Below are 23,236 nucleotides of genomic sequence, written 5' to 3' on the forward strand. Positions count from 1 at the left end.
CCGTCCATGTGACCTGGGACCTAAGTCCCAAGGACGGAATAGTACGTCTAATGCGATCAGCTGCGCTCACGGGGGGAGCCCAGCTGATTGCGGCCGGGTGTCAGCTGATTATCACAGCGGAAACCCGGCACTGTGTGTCAGGGGCGGTCACAGACCGCCCCTGACACGTTAACTCCTGGCACACCGCGATCAGACATGATCGCGGTGTACCGGGGTTAAAGGAAGCATCGGCAGGGAGGGGGGCTCCCTCCGTGCTTCCCTGAGACCCCCACAGCAGCGCAATGTGCAGCGCTGCTGCGGGGGCCTCCCTCCCTGCAGGTCCCCGGATCCATTATGGCGACGGGGACTTTCGGGGGCCTGCAGGGAGCGGGCTTCCTCACTGCCCGCACAGTGCAGGCATGAGGAAGCCTGCAGCAGTGCCTGTGACAGATCGCTGATGTGACAAATCAGCGATCTGTCACATGACAGTGATGTTCCCCCTGGGACATTATAATAAAATTGAAAAAAAAAAAAAAAAAAAAAAAAGTGCAAAAATAATTAAAAAAAAAAAAAATTATATATATATATATATATATATATATATATATATATATATATATATATATATATATATATATATATATATATATATATATATATATATATATTAAAAAAAAATCACTAAATAAATTTAAAAAAAAAAAATATTCCCTATAAATTCATTTTCTGAAAATAAAAAAAAAACCAAACAAACAATAAAAGTGCACATACAGTATTTGGCATCGCCGCGTCCATAATGACCCACCCTATAAAATTGTCCCAATAGTTAACCCCTTTAGCGAACCCCTTAAAAATTAAAAATGAAAAACGAAGCAAAAAATAATGATTTATTATCATACAGCCGAACAAAAAGTGCAATAACGCGCGATCAAAACGTATATAAATATCCATGGTACCGCTGAAAACGTCATCTTGTCCCGCAAAAAACGAGCCGCCATACAGCGTCATCAGCGCAAAAAAAAAAAAAAAGTTATAGCTCGCAGAATAAAGCGATGCAAAAATAATTATTTTTAATATAAAATAGTTTTCATTGCATAAAAGCGTCAAAACATTAAAAAAAAACGATAAAAATGAGGTATCGCTGCAACCGTACTGACCCGAAGAATAAAACTGCTTTATCAATTTTACCGCACGCGGAACGGTGTAAACGCACCCCCCAAAAGAAATTCATGAAACGCTGGTTTCTGTTCATTCTGCGTCCCAAAAATCGGAATAAAAAGTGATAAAAAAAAAAAGTCACGTGCCCGAAAATGGTACAAATAAAAACGTCAACTCGTCCCGCAAAAAATAAGACCTCACATGACTCAGTGGGTTAAAATATGGAAAAATTATAGCTCTCAAAATGTGGTGATGCAAAAACTATTTTTACAATAAAAAGCGTCTTTTAGAGTATGACAGCTGCCAAACATAAAAACCGCCATAAATAGTAAATCAAACCCCCCGTAATCACCCCCTTAGTTAGGGAAAAATAATAAAATAAAAAAAAATTATTTATTTCCATTTTCCCATTAGGGCTAGGGTTGGAGTTAGAATTGGGGGGTTTCCACTGTTTTGGTACATCAGGGGCTTTCCAAACGCGACGGGTGTCCGATCTCAATTACAGCCAAAAAAAGTTAAATGGCGCGGCTTCCCTTCCGAGCTCTGCCATGTGCCCAAATAGTGGTTTACACTTTATATATGGGGTATCAGCGTACTCAGGACAAATTGCACAATAACTTTTACGGTCCTGTTACTCTTTGAAAATAAAAATTGGGAGTGAAAAGATAATTTTTGTGGAAAAAATATGATTTTTTTAATTGTACGGCTGTACGTTATAAACTTCTGTGAAGCCCTTGGGGGTTCAAAGTTCTCACCACACATCTAGATAAGTTCCTTGGGGGGTCTAGTTTCCAAAATGGGGTCAATTGTGGGGGGTTTCCACTGTTTAGGCACATCAGGAGCTCTCCAAACGTGACATGGCATCTGATCTGAATTCCAGCCAATTTTGCAGTGAAAAAGTCAAACGGCGCTCCTTCCCTTCCAAGCTCTGCCATGCGCCCAAACAGTGGTTCCCCCCACATATCAGGTATCGGCGTACTCAGGACAAATTGCACAATAACTTTTGCAGTCCAATTTCTCCTGTTACCCTTGGTAAAATAAAAAAATTGAACCTTAAGTAATTTTTTTTGTGAAAAAAAGTTAAATGTTCATTTTTTTTTTTAAATATTCAAAAAATTTCTGTGAAGCACCTGAAGGGTTAATAAACTTATTGAATGTGGTTTTGAGCACCTTGAGGGGTGCAGTTTTTAGAATGGTGTCACTTTTGGGTATTTTCTATCATATAGACCCCTCAAAGTGACTTCAAATGTGACGTGGTCCTTAAAAATAAAATGGTGTTGTAAAAATGAGAAATCGCTGGTCAACTTTTAACCCTTATAACTTCCTAACAAAAAAAAATTTTGGTTCCCAAATTGTGCTGATCTAAAGTAAACATGTGGGAAATGTTATTTATTAAGTTTTTTTGAGTGCCATATCTCTGATTTAAGAGCATAAAAATTCAAAGTTGGAAAATTGCGAAATTTTCAAATTTTTCGCCAAATTTCCACTTTTTTCACAAATAAACGCAAGTTATATGAATGAAATTTTACCACTAACATGAAGTACAATATGTCACTAGAAAACAATGTCAGAATCACCAGGATCCATGGAAGCGTTCCAGAGTTATTACCTCAAAGGGACAGTGGTCAGAATTGTAAAAAATGGCCCGGGAATTAACATGCAAACCACCCTTGGGAGGAAAGGGGTTAACATGACTAACGAATTATGAAACTATGTTCCCACCAGAGTGTTTATTCAGCCTTTCACGCAGCTGAATTCCCGCATGAATTCTGCACATCCGCTCACTTGGATTTTTGCTGCATTTTTGTCTCTCTTTGGTATGTTAGATTAGATGTGAAAAGGTATACAGTAAGTATGGAAAGTATTCAGACCCCTTTAACTTTTTCACTCTTTGTTTCATTGCAATCATTTAAAAAATTTAAAAGTTCATTTTTTTCTCATTAATGTATACTCTGCACACCATCTTGACTGAAAAAAAACAGAAATGTAGAAATTTTTGCAAATTTATTAAAAAAGAAAAACTGAAATATCACATGCACATAAGTATTTAGACCCTTTGCTCAGTATTGAGTAGAAGCACCCTTTTGAGCTAATACAGCCATGAGTCTTCTTGGGAATGATACAACAAGTTTTTCACAACTGGATTTGGGGATCCTCTGCCATTCTTCCTTGTAGATCCTCTCCAGTTCCGTCAGGTTGGATGGTGAATGTTCGTGGACAGCCATTTTCAGGTCTCTCCAGAGATGCTCAATTGGGTTTAGGTCAGGGCTCTGGCTGGGCCAGTCAAGAATGGTCACAAAGTTTTGCTGAAGCCACTCCTTTGATATTTTAGCTGTGTGCTTAGGGTCATTGTCTTGTTAGAAGGTGAACCTTCAGCCGAGTCTGAGGTCCAGAGCACTCTGGAAGAGGTTTTCATCCAGGATATCTCTTTACTTGGCCGCATTCATGTTTCCTTCAATTACAACCAGTCGTCCTGTCCCTGTAGCTGAAAAACACCCCCAATAGCATGATGCTGCCACCACCACGTTTCACTGTTGGGATTGTACTGGGCAGGTTTTGAGCAGTGCCTGGTTTTCTCCACACATACCGCTTAGAATTATCACCAAAAAGTTCTACCTTCGTCTCATTAGACCAGAGAATCTTATTTCTCATAGTCTGGGAGTCCTTCATGTTTTTTTTAGCAAACTATGTGGGCTTTCATATGTCTGGCACTGAGGAGAGGCTTCCATTGGGCCACTCTGCCACTGTGCTCTTAGGAACCTTGAGTACTGCAGAAATTCTTTTGTAACCTTGGCCAGATCTGTGCTTTGCCACAATTATCTCTCTGAGCTACTTTGGCCAGTTCCTTTGACCTCATGATTCTCATTTGGTGTGAAATGCACTGTGAGCTCTTATATAGACAGACAGGTGTGTGCCTTTACAAATCAAGTCCTATCAGTTTAATTAAACACAGCTGGACTCCAATGAAGGAGTAGAACCACATCAAGCAGGATCACAAGGAAATGGACAGCATATGACTTAAATATGAGAGTCTGAGCACAGGGTCTGAATACTTATGACCATGTGATATTTCAGTTTTTCTTTTTTAATTTGCAAAAATTTCTACATTTCTGTTTTTATCAGTCAAGATGGGGTGCAGAGTGTACAGTAAAGAGAAAAAAAATGAATTTTTTTTTAATTCACCAAATGGCTGCAACAAAACAAAGAGTAAAAAATTTAAAGGGGTCTGAATACTTTCCGTACCCACTGTAGATAGATATGGGGTAGATGGCTCGCTATCCATGAGCTGCACAATTAGTGCTGTGTCCATGTAGTTTACTGTACATACATTAACCCAATAAATAATTGATGTGGGGTCCACTCCTCCATTTTTGATAATCAGCAACGGTAAAGCAGACAGCTGTGGGCTGATGTTATGGGAAGGTCCCTGATTATTCGGTCCTCTCCAACCTAAAAATATCAGCCCGCAGCCACACCAGAATTGGCACATCACATTAGATATGCCAATTCTGGCGCTTTGCCTAGCTCTTCCCGATTGCCCTGGTGCGGTGGCAATAGGGATAATGGTAGTTGAGGTTGATGACAGTTGTGATTTGTCAAAAATCACATCTGCCATCAAGTCCTAGGGTTAGTAATGGAGATGTGCCTTTGAGACAACCCCAACACTAACCCGATAATAAAATTTAAAAAAAACAACAACTTTATTTGAATAAAAACTCACCCATTTAGTTCACCAATTTATTAAAAAAATCCCATGCAGGTCTGCAGTAATCCACCAAATTCAATGTAGTTCAAAAATGGATACCTGAAAAACATAAAAAGACAGAAATAAATACAAGAGACAGTCCCACGTGAACCAATCTATTTGTAAAAATGTTCCCACGAAGTTTTGTCATTCCCCGACTCTTCCTCCTGCGTCAGTGAATAGCAGGAAAGTTCCTGCTATTCACAGATGCAAGGTAGTGACGTCAACGCTCATCATCGTCTCCATGTCTTGCTGAGCGCAGTGAGACATGGCGGCTCGGATGAGAGTTGTAGTCAGTACCCGGCGCCAGTAAATTGCAATCACTTTACTGCTAATCAGTCGCTGGAGAAGGAGACGGGGAACATTGAAGCTTCCTGGCAATATTTCTGTTAATAAATTGGTGAATGGGAGACTGTCTTGTGTTTATTTATGCCTTTTTATGCTTTTCAGTGTGTGTGTGTGTGTGTGTGTGTGTGTGTGTGTGTGTGTGTGTGTGTGTGTGTGTGTGTGTGTGTCAGCTGCAGGCTTGTATTTTTAGGCTGGTAAGGGCCCAATAACCAGTGACGGTCCTAGCCTGATAATATAAGCACATAGATGTCTGCTTTAACTTGGCTGGTTATCAAAAAGTATTAAGTTACGTACCGGTAACGGTATTTTTCGGAAGCCCATGACAGAACTACGAGAGAGGGGATCCGCCCTTTAGGAACAGGAAACCTACAGATACAAAAAGGGCGGCACCTCTCCCACGCATCAGTTGGATTACAGAGCTTGAGAGGCTACCATGGTTAGTACACAACATATACAACCTATCTACCCTATTTACCAGAAATATTTTTATACCATCTCCCACATACAGTAAACTGTGGACAATCTTCTAAAGGGGTGCACCCCTATATGTGAACAAGGGAGGGAACTAAGGGTGCTGTCATGGGCTTCCGAAAAATACCGTTACCGGTACATAACTTAATACTTTATTCGGACTCCCATGACAGCACCACGAGAGAATTACAGAGATGTAAACTAACTTAGGGAGGGACTACAGCCTGCAGCACCCTTAGCCCAAAGGTGAGATCTGAGGAGGCACCCATGTCTAACCGGTAGTGGTTAAAAAAGGTGGAAGGGGATGACCAGGTGGCCGCCTTACATATCTGATCAATTGACACTCCAGATCTTTCTGCCCAAGATGATGCCATGGCACGAGTGGAATGCGCCCTCAGGTTCTGCGGAGCCGGACCTCCACCTGCTGTGTAGGCAAGAGAGATAGCCTCCCTAATCCACCTTGCTAATGTGCGTTTCGATACCCTACAACCTTTCCTGGGACCTTGGAAGGATAGGAATAATGCATTCTCCTTCCAAGGATCCGTGGCTGCTAAATATTTCAGTAAGCATCTCCTAATATCTAATGCCTGAAGTTTTTGCTCCTTAGGGTTGGTCGGATTAGGGAGGAAGGAAGGCAGAACTATCTCTTGTGTCCTGTGAAATTGTGATGCTACCTTGGGAAGGTATGCTGGATCTGGCCTTAGGATTACTCTATCCTGTAAGAACTCTGTGTAAGGGGGCAATCTGGAAAGTGACTGTATGTCGCTCACTCTACGTGCGGATGTTATCGCTACTAGAAATGCTGCCTTAAGAGATATAATCTTTAATGAGGCAGAATCCAAAGGTTCAAACGGACTTTCTGTCATGGCTGTAAGGACTAAGTTTAAGTCCCAAGGCACACATCTGTCTTTGTGTATGGGTCTCGATCTAGCCGCCGCTTTGATGAACCTTGCTACCCAATAGTTATTGGCAATATCACATGCAAACAAGGCTCCTAAGGCTGAAACCTGTACTTTTAATGTACTTGTGGAGAGACCCAATTAGAGACCCTTCTGGAGAAACTCCAGAATATGTTTCGTGGGAATTCCGTCTCTGACATCAAACTGAAAGGTGGACAGGAATCGCTTCCAGGTCCTAGCATAGATGTTAGTGGTAGTCAGTTTTCTGCTTTTTAGGAGGGTATCAATTAAATTCTTGGAGAACCCTCTATGCTTTAATAGTGTCCTCTCAAACACCACGCCGTCAAATGGAGTCCCGCTACTTGCGGGTGGCTGACTGGCCCCTGGTAGAGGAGATCCGGAAGGTTTGGCAGTACCCAGGGATCGCATACCGACATGGTCCTCAACCATGCGAACCAGGTCCTCCTGGGCCAGAATGGGGCAATTAATATGACTCTTGCCCGATCTTCCCTGATCTTCCTTACTACCAGAGGTAGAAGATTTAATGGTGGGAAGGCGTATGCCAGAGAAAAGTTCCATCTTATCAGGAGGGCATCCACTGCCAGTGGATTTTCCCTGGGATTCAGAGAGCAGAACGATTTTTCTTTTCTGTTTTCTCTGGTGGCAAAGAGGTCTACCTCTGGCTGACCCCATCTGATGACAATCTGGTGGTAAATATCCCTGTTCAAAGCCCATTCTCCTTGCTTTAGAGCCTTGCGGCTTAGAAAGTCTGCCTTCACGTTGTCTTTTCCTCTGATGTGGAGGGCTGTTAAAGATAGAAAACTTTCCTCTGCTATCTGAAGGAGACGTTCTGTTATCCGCATCAGGGCGTTGGAGCGGGTTCCACCTTGGTGGTTGACATATGCTACCGCTACCTGGTTGTCCGAGAGTATCCTCACGTGATGGCCCTGTAGGTACATAATGAGTTTTTTGACTGCCCGCTCTATCGCCAATAGCTCTCTCTGGTTGGATGAGATCTCAGCATCAGAATCCCAATGTCCCTGTACCACTATGTTCCCCATACGGGCCCCCCAACTGAACGGACTAGCGTCTGTGGTTATAATACGGGTTATCTGCGTTACCCAGGGCACCCCTGAGGCTAGGTTCTTGTCATCGAGCCACCATCTAAGCGACGTAACAGCTGAGGGGCTTAGCAACACTCGACCCTGTAAGGAGCCTCCCAAGGCCCTGCTATTAACCAGGACGTCCTTCTGAAGGGCTCTAGTATGGAATTGTGCCCACCTGACTGCTGGGATGCATGAGGTTAGAGAGCCTAACAGGGACATGGCCTGTCTGAGGGTCATAGAAGGATTATCAATCGCCCGAAGAACCTGCTGCTGTATCTTTTGCAATTTATCCAATGGTAATAGACACTGCTGAGTTTCTGAATTTAATAGTAAGCCTAGAAACTTCTGTATCTTTAAGGGCTGGAGTCGGGATTTTTCGTAGTTTAATATCCACCCGAGGTTTTCTAACCTTGATTTAGCTCTTTCTATCTGGGATATACAATGGCCCACTGATTTTCCCACAATCAAAAAATCATCTAAATATGGAACAATTAAGATGTCCACTTCCCGTAAATGAGCCATAACCTCGGCCACTATTTTTGTAAATACCCGGGGCGCTGCTGAGAGACCAAAGGGAAGGGCTCTATACTGATAATGACGGACTGTGCCGTCTACTGAAACTGGCACTCTCAGGTACTGCTGGAAATCTGCATGGATAGGTACATGATAGTACGCATCTTTCAAATCTATGACTGCCATAAAACACCCTTTAAACAATATTTTTATTGTTGTATTGATGGACTCCATCTTAAAAGTACGATTAACCAAAAACTTATTAAGGAAACGTAGATTAATAATCGTCCTAAATGTCTTATCAGGTTTTTGGATCAGGAATAAGGGAGAGTAGAACCCTCTTCCTCTCTCAGAATCTGGAACCTCTATCAGGACGTTTTTCTGGCAAAGGCTTAAGACCTCCGTTTCTAAAGCTGCTTGTTCGAGGGGTGAAGATCTTAAAGGAGTTGATTTAAAGGTATCCCGCGGGACCTGGGTAAACTCCAATCTAAGCCCGGTGGATATTACCTTGCGCACCCAGTCACTATTTGTAATCTGTAACCATGCCGGGAGGAAGGATGACAGTCTACCCCCCACGGGAATTTCTAGTCATTGATTCTGTCTCTCTTGATCTCTCGACGAGCGTCTGAACATGTAGCCCGTACCTCTTCTCCTTCTATCTTCCCATCTGGGACGGTCTCTAATAGGCGAAGAATTGCGCCTTCTCCCCTGACCGAATCTCCTTCTACCAAATGGACGTCGGTAGGACGCAGACCAGAGATTTGGGAATTTTTTCTTGTCGTCCCCAGCTTTCTCAAGCAGTTCGTCCAGGGCTGCGCCGAACAAATATTCACCTTCACACGGAATAGCACAGAGCTTCGCCCTGGACTGAATGTCCCCCTGCCAGCACTTCAGCCACAGGGCTCTACGAGCTGCATTAGAAAGACCTGCTGCCCTGGCGGCCATTCTTACTGCATCCGCTGAGGCATCTGCTAAGAATGCTGCTCCCTCTTGGATTGTTGGTAGGGCCCCCAGAATTGTTTGCCTCGATGTACCCTGTTTTAATTGTGACTCCAACTGGTCCAACCAGACCATCATGGACCTGGCCGTGCATGTTGATGCCACTGCTGGTCTTAAGGACCCGGCAGCCATTTCCCAGGTATTCTTAAGGAAGGTATCTGCCCTCCTGTCTAGGGGATCTTTAAGGGATCCCATGTCTTCAAAGGGTAGCGAGGATCTTTTCGATGCCTTTGCAATGGCTGCATCTAATTTGGGGGCCTTGTCCCAAGTATTCACTGCCGGATCGTCGAAGGGATATCTGCGTTTGAGGGCTGGTGGTAGCGACCCTCTCTTATCCGTTTTTTTCCACTCTCTGTGGATCAGATCCTGGATCTTCTGATTTAATGGGAAGACTCTACGCTTCCTCTGCTCCAGGCCCCCGAACATAACATCCTGCATGGATAACTGGGGCTTAGGCTCCTCTACTTCCATTGTCCCTCTGACTGCTTTGACCAGCTTGTCTACTCGGTCAAGTGGCAGACAAAACCGCCCAGATTCCTCTTCTCCTGAGGAGGACGAGGGAGATGAAGCGTGGGAGTCTCTACTTCTCCTCCATTCTGCCGAGGAATCGGACTCCACCGGGACCCCGCCCCTTGGACTTTCCGGCTGGGACAAAGACTTTAGGGTTTCCTTCATTTCTGCCCTGACTATGTCCCTTAAACTCGCCGCTACCGCGGGCGACTCTTCCGCCACTGTCTGCTGAATACAGGGGGGCACAATTTTTTGGGGCATGAGTCAGGTAATGGGCATGCACAGAGTGCGCATTCCCTGTGTTTAGTTTTACTTGTAGCCTTCTTCCCCTAGAATAAAAACACAGAAGGGGGGTCCCGTCACTGAGTGAACTTTCACGAAGATCACTTACCAGTGCCACAATCAAGTACCGGAGAATGAGGGGGATTCTTCTCAGTCGATGCTCCTTGCCTAGAGGAGCTTTTATGACTGGATTGGTCACTTCGTCCCGCACGATCCTTACTGTCACGGGACTCTTTCTTTTTCTGCTTGACCTGCCGAAGGTCATCCAGGGGCGGCAGTGATGCTTGACGCTGTTGACGCCATTGCTGCTGCCGCTGCTGCTCCTGATCGCTCTCCATTACTGCTCCCAATAATGTGGCAAAGGCAAGGCACCCTGCCAGGATCCTGCCTATATACCCCTCCTCCGGACAGCAGTATTCCTGCCGCGCCCCTCCCCCCTTAATAGGGCTCCCTTCCCCAGCTGGCGCCGCACCTAGCCGGAGAGCCGACGCTTATCGGCGTTTTCGATGGGCGCCGCCATCTTGGTTTTCTCGCGCCTGCGCAGTGGCGCCGCTGACCCGGAAGCGCATCCTCCGCCCGCCCCCTGACGTCACCGCGACCCCGACGTGACCGGAAGTCACGCGGGACGCCCGGGCGCTCCGGAATGTAGCGCTCCCCGGTCTCAGCATCCCGCAGCGCGCCAGCCCCCGATACCACCGCACTTGCGCCACCGGAGCCGGGAGCCCCCGGGGGGGCATACTCACCGGCGGCGGCCTTACCCTGGAGACGGACCTCCTCCGGACGCCGCTCCCTGCTGCTTACGCCACCGCCGTGCCACCCATCCTGGGCCACCGTGGCGTCCTCCAGGAGCTCCGCACCAGGCCGAGGTAGGAGACCCCCTCGCTACCTGTATCGGCCGGCCAGCCTGGGATCCGGTTCTCTGTAGGATCCCGTCCCCTCAGGAACAGGAAACCAACTGATGCGTGGGAGAGGTGCCGCTCTTTTTGTATCTGTAGGTTTCCTGTTCATAAAGGGCGGATCCCCTCTCTCGTGGTGCTGTCATGGGAGTCCGAATAAATAGGGGGTATGCCACGTACATTTAAAAATTAAGTTAAACCAGTTTAAAAAACCCTGCATAACATACTTACAATGTCTTCTATTCTTTTTCACATAACTGGGGATTTTACGCATCTAATGCAAGGCTATGGGGAAATTCCGCACAGAAATTGACATGCTGCGGCTTGGAAACCTGCACCATAGAACCACAGTTAGTATGGGATTTCTATTAATCCCATCCACTGTGCTTGTACTGTACAACGCAACGTTTTGGCGCTAGTATTACTGATCGTGGCCACGCAGCTTCTTCTTTCCAGATTTAAATTGATATTCCTCAACACGCGCGCGCGCGCGCGCGCACACACACACACACACACACACACACACACACACACACACACACACACACACACACTTCTCCATAAAAGCTAATACAGAAAAAAACATTTTACAATAAAGGAACTTTTCATGTTGCTAGACAATGCCTTTATTTAACATCCATGGGCATAAATCCGTAAAAGTGCCCTTTTCATTATAGTAAGATTGCAAAGTGCTTCTAAAGCAGCTTTGCGTTTGACTTAAGAATCTTCTATATTCGCAAGAATGGAGGGATTTTTAATTTTAAAAGTTTACTGCTTGTCATGTAGGTTATTGGTCACTACTGCAGTCCTGCAGCGGTGGCCAAACTTTAGCAGTGCTTACAAGCCATTTCCATAACAGCTTGCAAAAGCTGCTCTTAAGCTGGTGAGTTGGCCAGATCTGGCCAGATTCAATACCAATGCGCTCCTCCAATGCTGCAGAGAAAAAGCTGCTTTTGCTTACAGCATCAAGGAGTACACAGCTCAGCCAGAAGCATGACAATGCTGCAGGTCCGAAATGTCGATTAATAAATCAATCAGGATTGCACCTCACCCCTTCTTTCACTAGCAAGAAGCCTGGAGGCTAGTGAGCAGTGCGCTCATGAAGAAAGCTCAGGGGACAATCCTATTAACTCGAGTTATATAATAGAAATCTGCAAGAGACTTGAACAAAACAAGGATTTTACCTTCAAAATACCCCAAAGCTCAATCGGGTTCTGTTGTGAACTTCTGCTGATACTTGTATTCCAAATGATAATCAGTCCTGCGCTGTCTCCAGAAAACATGTGAAGCCCTAAATTAAATTGAAAGAACATGGATGTAAGCTTCACTGTACTCGACTACTTATGTGTAGTCACATGGGAAAGTAGTGTGCCACTTTGCCAAGAATTCCAATGCAAATTATTTACTGTTCGCAACAGTTTTGCCAAGCCATTTTTGAGGAAAGAAATATATATTTTACTTGAGAAAACAGAAAAACTATATCTCATGATCCATCTCCTGCACACATCATCGACTGAACAAATTTAAATCTTGCTGTATGGCTCCAAAAAGACAAAACAAAATTAAAGCAGTTGCTACTTTCTGAAGTAACATATCTCCCTGCCCCTGCCTGTTTTATCACAGGAATGAGTATTTTTGCTGTATCTCCAGTCCTCTGAGCTCATCAAAATCAAAATAAGTCACATAGGGGTGCCAATGTCCGCTGAGCTTATATGTAACAGACTTGATTTATTATGAGCTCACGGGACTGGTGACATGGCAGAAAACTCTCACTCCTGTAATAAAATAGACAGGGAAATGCGTTACCTCAGAAAGCAGCAACCGAAAACCCATTCTGTTTTGTCTGTATACTCACTTATTAAAGTGACTAAGACTTCTTCCCTGGCCAAGAGCTATGGTATGTGCAGAGCATTAACTGGAGCAGCTGTGTATGGGCGGACAAAGCCATTACACAGTACATAGCAGGGACACATTTATAAGATTCTCAGCACAGCAACTTTTTTTTAACACATGCAATAGTGGAACTTAGGTTTATTGCAAGATCTATTAAACGGTACTTTGTTCAAGCCAAAAAAAAACTTTAAAGTTCTGTTCACAGCTGTCAACTGTTATGCAATTTATACAAAAATTATAAATCACTTTACATTATATTCCTTATATGCAAATTCACTTTCTTTTTTCCCCGATTTTATCTCCTATTGTTACTTTTTGCACACAAATAGCATCCTGAACTAAAAGACAGATTCACTGGTTAGCCAAAATCAACACAGGGAGAAGTTTTACTGGATATGACCCCAGGGTTATTTCACTTATGGTAAATATGGGCACCTGTCTAAAGCACACTTAATTATATTCTTTTAAAGCTTCATACCCATAAGTAAATTTCCTGGGACTACAAACCAGAGCATTACCGTGTATTTGTACTTTTCCCTTCATCACGAGTACCATGTGAGACAATAGAGAAAAATTACAAAGAATTTCATTTTGCTCTCACAGTGAACACAACACAAAAGGCTGTTTCATGATCCAAAGAATTACATACATAGGCAGATAGAAATAATTTCTAGAAAACATGTCATAGAGTCATGTCATCTGGAATCATGGACAAGGCAGTCCCAGTCACTAACATGATCATGGCCCAGGACATTCAAGCACTATCAGCGATATCCAGTGTGGGGGGGGGGGCGTCGCCGCTATGTGTCACACCTAGCGAGATCGCTGTTGCGTCACAAAATCAGAGACTTTTCAGCGATCTCGCTAACGATCTCATTATGTGAGACGGGGCCTTAAGCTGTGGCTGCACTGTCATATATCATTTAGGGTGCCAACCTCCGAGACCAGTAAGTAGAAAGTGCAGGATTTATGTAAAAGATATTATTAGTGCTACAAAGTCCAGAAATGGAAGGCGAGCACCATCACAATAGTCCACACATCCGAACCATCATACGTGTATGCAAGAGACGCAGCCGGCAAAAACAACTGTTTTACCCTTAGGTGCACATTCATGGAAAATAAGCTAATCCACATAGCAAAAAATAGTAGAAGAGAGAACGGCACTCACCGGGTAATGTAGTCAAGGCTTTATTATAAAAGCATATCAACGGGGGAACGGGTACAAAAAGGAAATAGCAACGACGATCGTTTCACGCTACAAAGGCGCTTCCCTTCTTCCCAGAAGCATGACTTTTTTTTTTTTTTTTTTAATATATTTTCGGCAATATAGCAGTCATACAAGGGCTTGTTTATCCGCAGAACGAGTTATACTTTTAAATAGCACCACTGATATCATATAGTGTACTGGAAAACAGTGAAAAAATCCCAAGTGTGGTGAAATTGCAGAAAAGGTGCAATTCCACAAATGTTTTTTTGTTTTTCATTTACCATGTTCACTAAACGATAAAACTGGCAAGGCAATATAATTCCCCAGGTTAGTATGAATATGCAGATAAAAAATATGCTATACATGTTTATTTAAGTGGCAAAAGGAAAAAATCAAATCTGAAAGAAAAAAAAAATAATAATTTCTTGGGTTGCCATTTTCTGAAACCCATAGCACCTCCATTTTTCGTGATCTAGGGCTGGGTGCTGGCTTATTTTCTGCGATTTTGGGATAGATACGAGGTTCTAATTGCCTGATATTGCATTTTATTGCATTGTTGGGTTGGCCAAAAAAAGTCATTCTGGTGTTTAGATATTTTTTCTCATTATGCCGTTAACCGATCTGATTAATTTACTTTAAATTTTAATAGATCAGTCATTTATGAACACAGTGATACCAAATATGTGTAGGTTTTTTTTTATTTCTTTAACTTTTCTTTTTCTTTACTTTACTGGCTTCAATAGTCTCCTTAATCTTGAAGCTGTGAATCTACCTGTGCTACACATAGCAAGGCATCAGCCCTGCTATGCGTAGCAAAAATCACGATCTCCTTGCTGGCATTCATAGATTCCCAATGACAGGCACAGGGGCCTCTTGTCGACCCCGACTGTCATGACAATCCATCTGTGCCAACGGTCGGGACTTGTTATGCTCTTCAGGTCGACACGTGTTAAATGCAGATGTCCGATTGACAGCGGAATTTAACTGGATAACATCAGCTGGTGGATCTCGGATCTCACGCAAAACTGAAGTGTGTAATAACACGTCCCTTGTCAACGTGATTGTGGGGTGCCGACGGGTTGTCATGACAGCCAGTTGTCTGCAGAAGACTCCCGTGCCTGTCATTGTAAATCTCCTATGAATGCCAACCCGAGGCTGGAATTCAGCGAAGATAATGATTTATGCTACACACAATCAAGTTTTTTTTAATATTAAAAAATATTTAAAAAATTAAAAAACATAAAAAAGTTTAAATACACATTTGGTATAGACGCGTTCAGAAATGCTCAATCAAAATATAAAAAATTAATCAGGATGGAAAACGGCATAATGAGAAATAAAATGAAAGCCATAATTATTTGTTTTGGTCACCACAACATTGCGATAAGCTTGGTGTGCAAATAATAAGCCCTCCCTCAGCTCCATATCACTAAGGCGGTGTGCCCACGTAGCGTTTTTAAGCGTTTCTGCAGCGCTTTTAGACAAGCGATTCTGCTGCAAAAACGCTTAAGAAAAGCATCCAATTGATTTTTAATGAAAAACGCACATGTGCCAATGGTGCGTTTTTAACCGCTGCAGAAACGCTTAGCGATTAAAAACGCAGCATGTTCATTAATTTTGCGGAATCACACACAATTCCGCATACCATCAATTATATGGGCAAAAACACTTAGGAAAACGCATGCAAAAACGCTTGAGGCTATGTGCCCACGTAGAGTTTTAAACCGGACACTCAAAACCGGACTCCTTCCCAGAAGACGCGCGTTTTTTCTGCGTGATTTTACCGCGATTATGTTCGCGTTTTTGCCGCGATTTTCGCGTGCGAAATTCAAGCATTTTCCAAGCGATTTGAAGCATCGCTTGGAAAGTGATTGACAGGTTGGTCACACTCATCAAACATAGTGTTTGACAAGTGTGAGCAGCTTTTTACTATTGAGGCCGCCTATGCGGCATCAATACTAAAAGATAGAATGTTAAAATGCTAAAAAAAAAATTAAAAAAAAAATAAAAATCGGGGTATATTTACCTTCCGACGTCCCGCGCAGCCTCAGCGACGCTCCCGTTCCCAGCAATGCCTTGCGAGACCTGTGATGACGTTGGTCTCGCGTTGCTATAGTGATCTCACGAGACCGCTAGAGTAACGCGAGACTACGTCATCACAGGTCCTTGCCGCAAGGCATTACTGGAAACGCTGAGGCCCAGGAAGGCTGCGCGTGACGCCGGAAGGTAAATATACCCAGTTTATATTTTATTCTTTTTTTTACAGGGGTATGGTACCCAGGGCCTGGAGGACAGTCTCCTCTCCTCCACATCGTGGGTACCATCCGCACATGAGACGCTTAACTTTGCGCATGGTGGGCATAGCCACATGCGGAAAGTAAGCGGTTCTCATGCATTCCTATGGGTGTTGAATCGCGGCAATTCTTTGCGATTCCGCAAAAAGAATGAACATGCTGCGTTTATTTCTGCGATGCGATTCCACCACGGAAAAAAGCACAGCATGTGCGGAATGCCATAGGAATGCATGGGGTGCGTTCTGTACGAGTTTTTGCGCTGAAAATCGTGGCAAAAACGTTTAAAAAAACGCTTACAAAAGCGCGTCAAACGCATGCGTTTTCCCGGGAGCAGGGTGTGCGATTCTGCTCAGGTTTATTCTGCTTCAGAATCACTACGTGGGCACATAGCCTAAAAGTGGAAATGCTATGGGTCTTGGAAAATTGCAACATTGTTGTTTTTTTTCTTACAAACTTTGGATTTCTTTTTTTTTTTACACCACTTAAATAAAAAAAGAACCTATACTTGTTTGGTATCTGCGTACTCGTTCTGACCTGGTGAATCCTAAAGGCCGGTCAGTTTTACCATATAGTGAACATGGTAAATAAAATAAATTGTGGAATGGCACGTTTTTGCAATTTCACCACATGTGCAATTTTTTTCCTGCTTTCCAGTACATTATATGGTCAAATCAATTGTGTCAATTCAAAAATATAACTCGTCCTGCAAAAAACAAGCCCTCATTTGAATATATTGAAAGAAAAATAAAAGAAAAGGTCATGGCTCTGGGAAGAAGGGGAGCAAAAAACAAAAATTAAAAAATAGAAAATCACAAGGTGGAGAAGGGGTTAAGGATTAAAGACTTTCTTGGCTCCATTCCATATGTGGCTCCTCTGGAAAGCCCTGATGGATGCTACACAAGACGAAAGTGTCTGGTGAGAGTGAACTAATATATTTATTAAGCATTGAGTTACAGTGCACCTTCATACATACATTGTCAGATCAATCCAACCTCAAGAGCTGCAATATTATACAGTATTCATAAACCTATAAAAAATCCGTTGCCAACCGGATAAAACCCCTCTGGCAGAATGTTTCACCAAAAAACTAAAAATATATAATGTAATTCTTAATGTATTATAATACCAAATATAATTGATAATGTACTAAAGAATAAGCCACAAAAATAGAGCGGTACATATCAGTGATAATGATTTTATTGCACATATTATTAGACAGTACACAAGTATTAAAGTGAGGTAGATGAAAAATATAGCAAATTAAAGATAACGGCACAATCAAAGTTGGTGAATAAAGTGCCAGACAGAAAAAGCATCTCATGGGCCAGAACTGCACTATGCTAGGGAAGTAATGTTGAAGACTATAAGCATAGTGGTAAAAAATACTGATGACAAAAAATGACAAATGTCATGAAGGTATCCAAAATAATTAATAACATAAATGGTCTTGATAGTAAATCAAACAGATAAGAGAACCCAGTACTAATATTGTTGAATCTTAAAGACAGGAAATTGTCCAGTCTGGGTGTGAATGATCACTGTATTATAATAGCAAGACCATCTAAATACGCTATGTTAGTATATGCAAGGCAACAAATAGTTATTAGGAGCCATGTATAAAGAGGTAAATACCTTGCGTCATAGTCCTCATAATGTGCAGGGGTGCCCATGAGACGCGCTAGAGCCCCAACGCGCGTTTCACCGTCCTCTGTTTCGTCAGGAGGACCAGGACTATGACACAAGGTATTTACCTCTTTATTCATGGCTCCTAATAACTATTTGTTGCCTTGCATATACTAGCATAGGGTATTTAGATGGTCTTGCTATTATAATACAGTCATCGTTCACACCCAGACCGGACAATTTCCTGTCTTTAAGAGTCAACAATATTAGTACTGGGTTCTTTTATCATCTGTTTGATTTACTATCAAGACCATTTATGTTATTAATTATTTTGGATTTTTTTTACCACTATGCTTATAGTCTTCAACATTACTTCACTGGCATAGTGCAGTTCTGGCCCATGAGATGCTTTTTTCTGTCTGGCACTTCATTCACCAACTTTGACTGTGCCGTTATCTTTTCGTTGCTATATTTGTCATCTACCTCACTTTAATACTTGTGTACTGTCTAATTAATATGTGCAATAAAATCATTATCACTGATATGTACCGCTCTATTTTTGTGCCTTATTCTTTAGTACATTATCAATTATATTTGGTACAATACATTAAGAATTACATTATATATTTTTTAAGTTTTTTGGTGAAATATTATACAGTATTACCTTCTGAGACATTTATTGCACATTGAAATTATGTGCCATAAATATTTAATAAGCGCTAATTACAGTTTTAGGGCTCCCACCTAACAGGAAAGTAAAGTTTGGGTTTGCAGTTCAGAAAGAAGGAGACTACACATTTACCGCTCTCCATAGTTATAGATACCAGATGCGGAAACAGTTGAGCGTCTCCCTTCTCCCATAGAATATAATGAACCAAGGAGCACTCTGTATGGACACTTCACCTCATCTAATTCTTTCTGTGCTACAGGAGTCAGGACTCACCCATCCCAACTAAATATGGCTGTCCCAGAAATGACCACACAGCACACTATTCATACATACCTAGCCCTGTGGTTCTACGCAACACTGGTTCTTCTCCACTTCATGGAACATACATGTGACCAGACACTACCATAACTGTGAGTAGATGGTTGAGGGCCGCACAGAAGGGCATCGCAGGCCACTCGTAGCCTTTGGGCCGCAGGTTGTACACCCTTGCATTATGGCTCACATGATGGAAATAATTGACTCACAGACGTTTTGCATCTGCACACCCTTTGCTAATGCTACACAAAGCGTGGTAAAGTATATTGAGAAGCTAATTGGTCAAGGCCCTATTCTCTGCATGATGTATCCCATTCGTGTTATATAGGAAAGCCTGCAGGACTTGTTAGTAGAGATGAGTGAATTTGTTTGGTGTTTGTCCCCAAATCCTATTTTGACATATTCGAGCCATATTGGAACACTATTCGTGCCAAATGTATGTTTAATGAACGGTTCCAAACATATTCGGTAATTTCAACTGCCATTGACTCTAATGATATTCGGCTGTGCTCGATCAATATTGCAAAAACAATATTCGATGCTGATCGTATTCGGAACAAGATCCGAACAAATTCGCTCAACTCTACTTGTAATTACTGATGTATTTTTTAAAACTTCATATTTGGATACTAACTCTTCCTCTTAATGGAAAAACACCACTGATGCTGATGAGAAGTGCATACCAGGTTACACCACAAATGGGACTCGTAGTTTCAGAGGACCAAAGTCTTTATGTAGTGCCAGTTGCTCTTAGATATTAATTGAATCAAGTTTGAGATGCAAGCCAATGTAGGTGTCTGGAGGAACTTCAAATGTAGTCATCGGAGCATTCGAAATATATCAGTGCTGATGGACTTTTGCTGGATAGCATACAACAGTGCTTGTCTCTTTTAGCGCCCCTGGATGATGGGTCATTTATAAGTGATAATTCTGTAAAGAAGTTATTTAGGCCTGCTCTTTCTGGTCATATATTTCATTGTCATGTATTTACAGTGGATTTAAAACATACTTTAGGAGGATGTTGCTCTTTAAAGAACTTACCTTCTGCATCAAAACACAGTGAATTGATAAAACTTTTATGACCATCAAACTCCTGTAGGAGCTGACCATTGATCTCCTTCACTTTCACATTCCACACTCGGATGACCCCATCATAGCATCCAGTCACTGCTAAGTGATCAGACATAGGGTGGAACTTAGCTGTATATACAAAGGAGGGATGGGGTAAAACTTTTAAGGCAGATGAAGCTTCATTTCCAATTCTCCAAAGCCTGGAGGGACAACATAGATGACATAATAGTTAGAATTGCATTTTATTGCTTTATTTTTCCCATTTTTCTGCTAAACTAACAAGTCTAAAAACCATGTTATTTCTGGAACAATTTCACTCTTATAAAATTGTTATAGTTTTATGCAAAGTAGCTACTTTTATAATAGAAATATTGCTTTAACGTTTAGCGGATTAATGTTAATTACAGTAAAGTGATGTTGGCACCTATTTTCTGAACTTCTATTTATTTAGTGATACTTTTACAGTTGGCAGATTCTGGAAACTCCCTTTAATTGTCATGTGTGCACACTATGAGCATGTTCTGCAGATATCATACATACACACATTCTTTATAATGTTACATACAATAAAAATTGTAAAAAGAGCCTTTGTTTTAATAAATTTATTAATTTTCTCAAACGTTTCGAAAACACCATACAACCAGAAAATTGACAAATCCAGAATCATACTCACCTGACAGTACCATCAGAAGAGGCAGATAACAAATGATGATCATCTGTGGACCAGCACAAGTCATAGACAACATTAAGGTGACCATGAAGTTCTCGGAGATATTGGCCAGAAGGAATTTCATATACTACAAAAAAGATTTTAAAAAATTGATGCATAAAATGACACTTTTTTTTTCACAAGGTGTTATTTTTTTCCCTCCATCAATCCCGCCTTCTGAGACCCATAATTTTATTTTTCTGTTGTGTTGTCCCTTATAAAATGAGTTATTTATAGCTCTGGAATATAATATCCTGAAAAACTTATTTTTTTGTGGAGTGAGAAATAAATATCTTTTATTTTTTAGGGGGTGGGGTTAATTTTTAATATGTTCACCGTACAGAGCACTGACATTAACTGTTTTCTATAGGCAAGTACAAACATGGCAAGTCCAAACGTATTCCGTAGTATTCTTTTAATACTTTTGAACTAATAGTTAACCATTCCCTATTACTACAGACCCTCTCTTCTCTTGGCGTCACAGACTTGGCCCTCTCTTGGATCTCGTCATACAGACAGATCATTCAGCGTTTCCCACTCACACACCACCTCCTCACCTCGCCCCCTATCTGTCGGTGTCCCGCAAGGATCAGTCCTTGGACCTCTGTTCTTCTCTTACACCTTCGGCCTGGGACAGCTGATAGAGGTGATACTGCAAGCCATGAGACTATGCTGATGACACACAGATCTACCTCTCGGGACCTGATATCACCTCCTTACTAACCAGAAATACACAATGTTAGTTCACCATTTCATCCTTCTTCTCTGCCAGACTTCTAAATCTTAATATGGACAAAACAGAATTCATCATCTTTAAGCCATCAGACCCATCCATTAAAATAAATGGCTGCTTACTCTCCCCAGTCCCACAAGCTCGCTGTCTTGAGGTAATTCTTGACTCTGATCTCTCATTCACATTACATATCCAAGCCCTTTCCACTTCCTGGCGACTTCAACTCAAAAATATTTCCCAGACCCCTACATTCCTCAACCAAGAATCTGCAAAAACCATAGTCTACAGTGCCTTGCGAAAGTATTCAGCCCCCTGGAACTTTTCAGCCTTTTCCCACATATCATGCTTCAAACAAAAGATACCAAATGTAAATTTTTGGTGAAGAATCAACAACAAGTGGGACACAATCGTGAAGTTGAACGAAATTTATTGGCTATATTAAATTTTTGGGGAAATTCAAAAACTGAGAAGTGGGGCGTGCAATATTATTCGGCCCCTTTAACTTAATACTTTGTTGTGCCACCTTTTGATGCGATTACAGCTGTAAGTCACTTGGGGTATGTCTCTTAGTTTTGTACATCGAGAGACTGAAATTCTTGTCCATTCTTCCTTGGCAAACAGCTTGAGCTCAGTGAAGTTTGATGGAGATCGTTTGTGAATAGCAGTTTTCAGCTCTTTCCACGGATTCTCGATTGGATTCAGGTCTGGACTTTGACTTGGCCATTCTAACACCTGGATAGGTTTACTTGTGAACCATTCCATTGTAGATTTTGCTTTATGCTTGGGGTCATTGTCTTGTTGGAAAACAAATTTCCATCCCAGTCTCAGGTCTCTTGCAGACTCCAACAGGTTTTCTTTAAGAATGGTCCTGTATTTGGCTTCATCCATCTTCCCATCAATTTTAACCATCTTTTCTGTCCCTGCTGAAGAAAAGCATGCCCAAACCATGATGCTGCCACCACCATGTCTGACAGTGGGGATCGTGTGTTCAGGGTGATGAGCTGTGTTGCCTTTACACCAAGCATATCGTTTGGCATTGTTGCCAAAAAGTTCAATTTTGGTTTCATCTGACCAGAGAGCACCTTCTTCCACGTTTGGTGTGTCTCCCAGGTGGCATGTTGCAAACTTTAAGCAACACTTTTTATGGCTATCTTTGAGAAATGGCTTTCTTCTTGCCACTCTTCCATAAAGGCCAGATTTGTGCAGTGTACGACTGATTGTTGTCCTACGGACAGACTGTCCCACCTCAGCTGTAGATCTCTGCAGTTCATCCAGAGTGATCATGGGCCTCTTGGCTGCATCTCCGATCAGTCTTCTCCTTGTTTGAGATGAAAGTTTAGAGGGACGGTTGAGTCTTGGTAGATTTGCAGTGGTATGATACTCCTTCCATTTCAATATGATCACTTGCACAGTGCTCCTTGGGATGCCTAAAGTTTTGGAAATCATTTTGCATCCAAATCCGGCTTTAAACTTCTCCACAAAAGTATAATGGACCTGCCTGTTTTGTTCCTTGGTCTTCATTCTGCTCCCTGTGCTTCAAACAGAACCCTGAAGACTATCACAGAGCAGGTGCATTTATACGGAGACTTGATTACACACAGGTGGATTATATTTATCATCAATAGTCATTTAGGACAACATTGTATCATTCAGAGATCCACAATGAACTTCTGGAGTGAGTTTGCTGCACTGAAAGTAAAGGGGCCGAATAATATTGCACGCCCCACTTTTCAGTTTTTGACTTTCCACAAAAATTTAAAATAACCAATAAATTTCGTTGAACTTCACAGTTGTGTTCCACTTGTTTATGTTTGA

At 42.2% G+C, this 23,236-nt stretch overlaps 1 protein-coding gene across 4 annotated transcripts in view; it reads right to left on the reverse strand.

Annotated features, from left to right (window-relative positions):
- Positions 1-23,236, reverse strand: part of AHI1 (Abelson helper integration site 1) — a 300,707-nt gene that overhangs the window by 209,357 nt on the left and 68,114 nt on the right. For all 4 annotated transcript variants that reach the window (XM_073575859.1, XM_073575862.1, XM_073575861.1 and 1 more), the window contains 3 exons: positions 20,653-20,776; positions 19,950-20,179; positions 12,091-12,197 (listed from right to left, as the gene is read on the reverse strand). In XM_073575859.1, the coding sequence (XP_073431960.1) occupies positions 12,091-12,197; positions 19,950-20,179; positions 20,653-20,776 (461 nt within the window). The remainder of the gene's footprint in view (positions 1-12,090; positions 12,198-19,949; positions 20,180-20,652; positions 20,777-23,236) is intronic.

The sequence above is a fragment of the Dendrobates tinctorius genome, unplaced genomic scaffold, assembly GCF_039654945.1.
Source record: "Dendrobates tinctorius isolate UK_male_01 unplaced genomic scaffold, ASM3965494v1 ptg000046l, whole genome shotgun sequence".
Lineage (NCBI taxonomy): Eukaryota > Metazoa > Chordata > Amphibia > Anura > Dendrobatidae > Dendrobates > Dendrobates tinctorius.